At 40.4% G+C, this 9092-nt stretch overlaps 1 protein-coding gene across 1 annotated transcript; it reads left to right on the top strand.

The window, feature by feature from the left end:
- The first annotated feature begins 102 nt into the window (after positions 1 to 102).
- SF3B6 (splicing factor 3b subunit 6) lies at positions 103 to 7172 on the top strand. The gene is made up of 4 exons (XM_042446436.1): positions 103 to 269; positions 2652 to 2770; positions 4159 to 4297; positions 5946 to 7172. The coding sequence occupies exons 1-4, from the start codon at positions 240 to 242 to the stop codon at positions 6033 to 6035; spliced, it is 378 nt and encodes a 125-aa protein (XP_042302370.1). The 5' UTR covers positions 103 to 239; the 3' UTR covers positions 6036 to 7172.
- The last annotated feature ends 1920 nt before the right edge of the window (positions 7173 to 9092 follow it).

The following is a 9092-nucleotide window of genomic DNA, read 5'->3' as shown; positions in this document are numbered from 1 at the left end:
TCACACTACTGCATGACGACTGAGCATGCGCCGAATCCTTTCACAATGCGTCACGGCGGCGCATGCGTCCAAGCTAATCCTACTGCGCGACAGGCCAGGCTTAATAAACCGGAAGTGGCGTTGGTCTATTTCCGGCAGAGGAAGGCGAGGCGGTGAATCGGGAGTCTTCTGTGTCTGAGGACCCTTTGGGAAGGAACCCTTTTTTCTGAGGAAGCAGGAAGCCCCCTTGAGCCTCCGCCATGGCGATGCAAGCGGCGAAACGCGCCAACGTGAGTCCCAAGGCCTCCCTCCCCTCCCTGGGGCCGCCATTTTGTGGGGTCACCCTCCCTGGCCCCCCTTCTCATCCTGCCAACTCTGTAGAGATAATGCAGCTCATTGGCACCGCCTTAACTGCTGTGGATCAGTGGTATGGAATCCTGGGATTGGTGGTTGTGTGAGGCAGCAGCACTCTTTGGCAGAGGAAGTGAAAGGCCTTGGTAAAACTACACATCCCAGAGTTCCACAGTACTTAAAATGGAGGTCTTAACAGCGTCGTTTCTACAGTATAGAGACCAAGGGGACCCCAAAATGTGATCCTTTTAAAAGAGATTTTTGACTCCAGCTCCCAGAAGCCTCAGCCACGTTGGCCAATAGTCTGGGAGCTGGGGTCCAAAACCCCTTAAATTAGGGCATAGTTTGGGGACCACTAGTGTAGCTGAACCCTCTTGTGAAACTACACATCCCAGAATTGCATAGGGTGGAACCACAGCACTTGAAGTGGGGTAGAACTGCATCCTTTCACCAGTGTAGACACTTCCCTTGTGAAACTACACATCCCAGGGTTCCACAGGACTGGGCCACGGCACTTAAAGTGGGGTCAGGCTGCACTACTTCTGCAATGTAGATGAACCCTCTTCTAAATCTATAGGTCCCAGCATTGCAGAGGATGAGTCTACAGCACTTAAAGTGGGGTCACACTGCATTTTGGGGGGGGGGGTAGTGTAGATGCACCCTTGGGTTCTCCTAGTAGCAGGTAGGCTACTAGGTGTTTGCCCTTTTGTGGGAATGGGTTTCCCATCCATCCTGAGCAGTGGGGCCATGTTCAGTTTGGCCCTCTACCTCACTTTACCACATGGAAGGATGACGCCTAGGTCCTTAGTATTTGTTAAGCTCCTTTAGACTTTTAAGAGAGTTCAGCCCCACACTTCAGCAAAGAAGATCCACTTTGATGTTGCTGTTATTACCATATATACTCGTCTATAAGTCCGAAAACGTATGCCCAAAATTTGACACCTAAATCCCAAGTTGACTTATTTACAGGTCACTATGGTAATGTGATAGCAGCAGCTCCTTCAGGTTTCCTTATGCAGCGGGGAGAGCCCTTTATTTCTCTCTGGAGCCAAGCAGAAAGAGTCCTGGGTAATTGATTGACATTGCTCTTTGTTTAACAGGCAATCTCCCATGGCGAATCATCTGAAACGAAAGCTGAAATGATTAAGCAGACAGCTCCAATGAGAGTCTCTCTGGCCATACACACACTGAAGGAGCCTCCAAATTTTACCCTCGATCTATCCATGGGTCATAGCAAACCCCATAATTTTGGCCCCAGAAGCTGACCTCAGCTTATACATGAGGTCGACGTATAGTTGAATACACATGGTATGTGCCTTCCAGTTGTTTCCAGCTTATGGCAACCCTAAGGCAAACCTATCATGAAATTTTCTTGGCAGGATTTATTCACAGGAGGCTTGGCATTGATATCCTCTGAGGCTGAGAGAGTGTGACTCACCCAAGGCCACCCAGTGGGTTTGTGTGGCCGAGCTGCGATCCAAACACTACTTTGGAGAAGAATACACTACAGTGTCTTTAAACACTACCCCATGCCTGTATAAAACCTGGAAGTGGGTTAAAGCATTAAATTCCAGCATGGTGTAGTGGTTTGAGCGTTGGACTGCAACTGTGGAGATCAGAGTTCAATTGCCTGCTCAAATATAAAAACTGGGTGAACTTGGGCAAGTCACACTCTCTCAGCCTCAGAGGATGGCGATGGCAAACCCCCTTTGAAGAAAATTGCCAATAAAACCCCAGGATAAGGTTGTCTTAGGGTTGCCATAAGTCAGAAACGACTTGGAGACACACATCGATGACTATGTTCCCCTGCAAGCTTTCCTTCTCCAAGTCTTTACGTTCTTTATTCCTAGAAAACTCAGCCGGGACAAAAGTTTTTGGAAGAGTCAACAATATCAGCAAGATCAGCAATGCTCCCCACCCCCTCTATCTATTTACTCAGATGTTTCTTTAAACTGGAACCTTGAATGTACACATTGAAATCTCAGTTGTTCTGCCATTGTATAAACTGTATTGAACTGTACAGTTTCAGCTTCTTCTGGTCCTATGCAGTTAGGCAGTCCTAGCCCACTGAGGTCATGTATTAACATTTTGCTCTTTGGGGGACTTATAGAGCTGTGCATGGCTGAACCCAATCATAACGTTGCTCAAGTCAGAACTATCCTATTTCTTCCTTTAAAATAGTTACATTAAGAACTTGGCAATGGGGGGGGGGGGGGGAGTTGTTGCAGGGATGCCTCAATAATAATAATAATAGGGCACTTTCAGATAATTTACAAATGTTTACATTTCTGTTGCTAAATTGCATATTTTACCAAATCTAGATCCGTCTGCCCCCAGAAGTCAACCGAATTTTGTATATCAGAAACTTGCCGTATAAAATTACAGCTGAAGAAATGTATGATATATTTGGAAAATACGGACCTATTCGACAAATCAGAGTGTAAGTCTCTTTTGTATTTCAGAAATCTGTTTTGAATAGGGATTGTAATTATGTAGAGCAGCCTTCTAGCCAACGAGGATATCACTGTTAACAGGTTTTCATGTAAAGTAATGAAACACCCTAAAGCAGCCAGATCCTGTCTGATCCTGGAAGCTAAGCAGGGTCAGCTTAGGGTAGTATTTGAGTATATCTTGCCTGCAAAACCCTATGAAACTCATGGAGTAGCCATAAGTTGACAAGTGACTTGAAGGCACGTGCGCGCGCACGCGCGCACACACACACACACACACACACAGAGTCAAAGAGATGATCTAATCACTCAGTTTTATGTAAATTTTATGCAGGAAAGATGTTGTGGTACACAGCTACTGTACTATAGACAGTACACATCCAGATATATGTAGAATAACCCCCACTGCAGTGATGACAGTATTGAACTAAGGTGGAGCATTCCATAATGTAGCCAGTTGTTTAGTGGAAATTATCATGCTAAAACAGTGTTCAAAGGTTTTCATAGAAAAGGTAGCTACAAACATTTGATAAAATGGTAGGAAGCAAATGATAAACTGGGAAAAAAATGAGTCTGGGACATTTTGGTATTCCCAGTATCATCATCCAGTTATTAAACTATGAACAACACAGGAGAATGAGCCAAAGGAAAATTTCCCCAAATCACAACAGCACTAATTCAGAGTGTCAGTTCAACATACTGTGTTATATCAAGTTAATGGAGTAAAGAAAAAACATTAAACGCAATATTACATTTTAATAGTTCCTTTTTATTTGCAGCTCATTCAGCATAAACAGCCTCTTCCAGTACTTTGTTGAAGATAGTACTATACAGGCATGCTGGCAAGCTGTCTTTTGACAAATTATTGAGTGGACAGTCACACATGTTATAATTATCTGTAAGCATGCATTGCACTACAACCAGCCCTGGGTTTGTTTGGAGGGCATTTTGGCACCAGATCTGTACTTTTTGAATCTTGAAGCTTATGCTGACAAAAGCGATGTAATTTATAACGTAGGTCAGTTCTTTTAAGACACTTTATTTTGTGCTATAATGAAGTTTCTCGGTTGGTATATTAAACATGGGTTTAGTAGGGACCCAAACAGTGTTTTTGGACTGGATCCACAATTGCTTGTTCCTATGATTTTGATCTCCTGCAGCCCAGTCCTACATATATTTAGTCTGAAAATTGGTTTACTCCCGTGTAAGAGTGCATAGGATTGAAGCCAATGTTGCTAATTGGTTTCAGGAAACCAAAAATTTCCACTCATTTGCTTCAAAGGGCTGAACTTTGTGACAATTTCCTTTTGTAAGAGCTGAATACTAACAAATCTGTTCTAATCTTCTGCTAATATTAAAAAGTGTTCTTATTCTACAGAGGAAACACCCCAGAGACCAGAGGAACAGCCTATGTTGTCTATGAAGATATCTTTGATGCCAAAAATGCTTGTGATCATCTGTCGGGGTTCAACGTGTGCAACAGATACCTGGTCGTCTTGTACTATAACGCAAACAGGGCAAGTACCTGTAATTTTGCTAAAACAGTTCAGCTCTTGCTAGAAATAAGGGGAGCCTTTTTTCTTTCTTTTGAGAGAGCACCAGCACAATGGGCCTTTCTTCTTCAGAAATTGATTTTGAGGCTGGTGCAGGGGCTGAGTCATGATGGAACCTCTTTCATCAGCAGAACTAAACTGTTGGATTTTAGGCAATGTGATAATCTTTATAGCTTAGTTAGAAATGATTTTGTCATACGTCTTCAACTTTTTAAACCAGTGAAGTTTTCAGATGATAGCCTGTTATATGAAGCATACCTAAGTTATTGTATTTTGAGTTGACTTTTTGTATTGTCATTGTTTGATTCTGTGGAAAAGATCTTTCACCATAGATATAGAGGAAAATATGTTGAGAATGAAGATTAACAACACATGCGTCTCTTATTCTGTGTTGGATGTGTTTACAGCTGTGTGATCCTTTGTTTCATTTTCCAGATTACCTCTGCAGTGCTGGGGTATAACTGTGTAACAATGTCTATAGCTGTTAAAATTGTTGGTTTTTTTACCCATACTTTTGATTTGGATGTCAATTTATACATCAAACCTTCTAAAGAGGCTGCAAAAAGATATTAGCCCATTGGGAGCTAGGAGTGGTTTGATGGAGAGCTATATTTCAAAGCTGAGTGCAGAGGAGTAGACCATTCTAGCAGTTCACTTTTTATGCAGAAAAGGGGAATCTCTCTATCCTTTCTCCTCGATCCATAAATAAATAAATAAATCTTGGTTACCTGTGGCTGCCAGCTAAATAGCAAGTTCCCTTCCAGACAGGTTCCATTCTGCACTAGCTGAGCTTATGGATCTTGTTTCCATTGTCTGTATTTCAGATTTATGTCTAATCCTTAGCTGTACTACTCTTAATTTCCACTGCCAAATTTTGCAAATCCATAGTGTAGTGAAACTATTGAGAATTGGCAGAAGTGTGTTATCTGAACCTTTATTGTCCAGAACCAGAGCTGAAGTGCAACAGCTTTGGTTACTTGAACCTGTATAGTTCCCCAGACAAGAGTCTTGCTGCTGTCCTGTTTTGACCAGTGACAACTGATGCGTATCCCTGTAGTGTAATGTAAGATACTCCTAAAATCATATTATTTTAGAAGAGAGCCAGAGGTAAAGTGTATAATGTATGAGTACAAGTCTCTAAAGGCTTAGCACAGTCGCAAAGAATACAGAGGGTTTGTGTGCACCTGTGGGTCTTGCTTCAGTCCATTCTTTCCTGTGTAGTCTTTTCCCAGAGTTTTAGGGTCTTAATGCAGCCTCCTGCTGCCACTACCTAAAAGGTGTCTTAACTGTATGAATAATGGGTGCAGTGAAACCCATGAAATAAGTCTTTAAAGAAAGGCTAGCATGTCCACACGGTTATTTGAGTGAGACTGATTATCTGATACAGCAGCAATAAAGAAAACAGGGTTTTCCCCATTTTTATTCACAAAGCTTGGCTGCATGGAGGTGATTTTTAGCACAGATCAGCAGTGGGCCCTGAGAAACCTCTCCATTGCCCTGCTATCTCTGGAAGCACCACAGAACAGCTAGATAGTAGGAAGTTTATTGAGCAACACTTTAAAAAAACTGGTTAGTATTGCTCTATTAAATGTTTTTGTCTTGTTTATTACAGGCATTCCAAAAGATGGATACAAAGAAGAAAGAGGAACAGCTCAAACTTCTGAAGGAGAAATATGGAATAAACACAGACCCACCAAAATGAGACTCTTAGCCTTCATGAGCAACTGGGTCTTTTGGACACTTAAAATAAAATCCCATGGTTTTTTCTCTAGACCAATAATGAGGATATCTCCATATGTGCATACCTAGTTTGAAACACTGGTATTTCTAGTTGTTAAATTTAACTCTTATACTACTTGGTAATCCCAGGTTTGAAAAGACTTGTCACTGGTATGTAAATACAGTGACCAGGACACTGAAATTAAGAATTGCCATGGTGTTTGGTACCCTTCTGTTGAAATGCTCAATATTTCAAAAGTTTATCAAATGCTTTGTAAATCTTTAATGATATAATCGTTTAACCATTACAGTCAGGAGAATGTGTAAAATATATTGGCATTAAATGCTATATTAAATCAGTTAAGGAAAACATACATTTTAAAATGCTGTTTTGGTATCTCTGCAAATGTATCCTAAGTGTATCCTTATTTGTCTTCTCTAAATGTGTGTTGTGGGGGGGAACCATCTAATGTACCTTCAGAGAATTGTAAATGGGATAATTTCATGTTAATAAAAATGAGGTGCGGAAGTAGGAAATTCTGTTAATTTTCCTTACACCTATTTTGTGCAAGGACAAAATTCATCTCAATAATAGATGACCAAATAAGGCTGCTTCATCCCAACTTGCTAGAAGCTCTTGTATTTTCAGGAGTTCTGATGCTAAAAAGAACTACCAGCACTAGATTTTACTGCAATGGTCCAGTTTGTTGTGTTCTGCTTCTGTTCTGATGTTGCTTCCAGACCACAAGAGCAAGGGAGGTCACAAGTTACAAAGCTCTTCATATTCAAGCTCTCAAAAAAAAATGTTGTGGCAACGTTGAGAAAACTGAATCTTTATTAGCATCAATTTGGTCATTCGGTATTAAAGCAGGTCTGATTTTTCCATTTTGATAGTAGATAGTTTGCTTTTCTAAATGATGGTGTTGTTTTGCAATCAAATCCCTTAGATGTTAAGGCTTCAGTTAATTATTCTGTATTCTTCCCTATTAATAGTTTAAAAATGACCATCTTCTGTTATTAAAATTGACCTTTTTTGGACTTTAGGAATGTTGCTAAATGCTACCAAATGTGTGTTTGTGTTTAGTTGATGTCTTAGAATGAACTAATACTTTTGATGCAACTGTTTCTTTTTACTTACCACTTCTTGTGTTGTTTATACATGTTATTTAATATATTATATTTAGTTAAATACACAGACCCAACTCAAGTCATGTCATAACATTTTTGTATTGCAGATGTACTGAATTTTCATTTGGACAATTTCAGGCTGGATGTTATGTTTTTTGACCTTTGAAAAAGGCAGTTCATGGCTGTTCACAGCTATGAATTTCTTTCTAATCATACCACGTGGGGAAAAATTCCATAGTAGAATTTCAGTTTTGTATTGACTGGTGCATATGCATACATGCATGCATGTGCACGTGTGCAGATGCACACAAATACCATAGCGGTTGATGAAAGCCTGTTGAAAGACATTTTAATTTTTAAATTAGTCATCCTGCTCCAAGTGGTTATGTGCATCAGTTAGTAGCACGCAAAGGGAATGTATGTCTCTTTCAGCACCAAAAGATGCATTCCACCTCAGAAATGGTGCCTTGATGAGTTCTGTAGTGCAAATGTGCAGCCTTTTATGTGCAGTAGTAGCTCCAGATAATGCCCTCACTACTTTTTCTTTACATAATTAAGTGACCTTGTCTGTCTTTAACTGTTTAAAGGCTTCTTTTGGTAATATAACCTCATAAAGCAACCGTTTTTATTTCACTGAAAAAAGTTAATGTCAATCAAACTCTTTTCCTAGAGCCTGCCTGGGGATTTGTTGCTCTGTGTAGGTGAAGTGAAACAGTTCATGCTTACCATAGTGTAATATGGAAAATAAACACCTGGAGAATGAAGTCACTGTTCACGACTTTAAAATACAATATCAAAGTACAGAGACGGAGGTCAATTGAATTGGAAGGAACAAAGGAAAGGGTAGCTTGCAAAAGTAGATAATATTGACATGATTCTTGTGTGGTTCAGTGTTGATACTTTTGTGTTTTCAGTTACAATAGCTCAAAATTAAGCCCCCAAAGTTGTTTATCCATCTTATTTTTTTAATATTGGGAATGGAATAGGTTTATTTTTGTTAATTCCATCATATTGACATAATTATGTAGTTTTCCACCCAGGATGCAGACTGGGTGCCAAAATTACACTAGCAACCTATGCTTAATGAGCAAGACTCAAATTACAAATTTAATGTAGCTTCTGATCCTCATGACTGAAGGCTGGGAGGGAACAAAATCTGGGTGTGCTGAACGTTCAGAAGTGGCAGGTTCTGAGCAGCATTTTTAGGTCTTAACTTTTTGATTGAAAACGATTTTCCCGATTTGAACTTCTGTGTTCTCTGATAAACTACTCCTGCTCTGTCCCTTTTGTTTCTCCTAACATGGCAAAATACTATGATCAGAATAACCTGGATTATGGAGTGTAGTTGGAATGGAAGACAGTGTTCACATGTAAAAACAAAGCAGCTGTATCCAGTTGGCTGAGAGACTTATGAGTGTCCAAGAAAAGAAATACCTGTATAAACACAAGAGCAGATCACTGCTCAGATTTAGAGCTGCTACTCTGCCTGTTAGCCATCCAATGGATACTCCATTTACAGTGGTACCCCGGGTTACGAAATTAATTCGTTCCGCCGCCGCTTTCGTAACCCGAAATACTTCGCAAGCCGAAAAACCCATAGGCGCTAATGGGGAAAAGCCGCGATTTCGTGTGAAATAGCGCCGAAAAGCACCAAAAAATTTTTCGTAACCCGAAAAAACCTTCGTAACCCGGAACAGTTTTTTTAAATGGATTTTTTTCGTAACCCGGAAATTTCGTAAGGCGGCGCATTCGTATCCCGGGGTACCACTGTACTTTCATTTAAAGAGATCACATAACCAAGTGTTGGATTGACTCATTGCAGTGCTGTTGTGAGTTAAGCATACATAACAGCGGGCTACATGGATAAATAATCTGACTTGGTATAAACCAGCTTCCTGTTTCCAAATATTTT

This window comes from Sceloporus undulatus, chromosome 1, assembly GCF_019175285.1.
Source record: "Sceloporus undulatus isolate JIND9_A2432 ecotype Alabama chromosome 1, SceUnd_v1.1, whole genome shotgun sequence".
NCBI lineage: Eukaryota > Metazoa > Chordata > Lepidosauria > Squamata > Phrynosomatidae > Sceloporus > Sceloporus undulatus.
The sequence above is the reverse complement of the archived record's forward strand: the minus strand, read 5'-3'. Positions and strand labels throughout refer to the sequence as shown.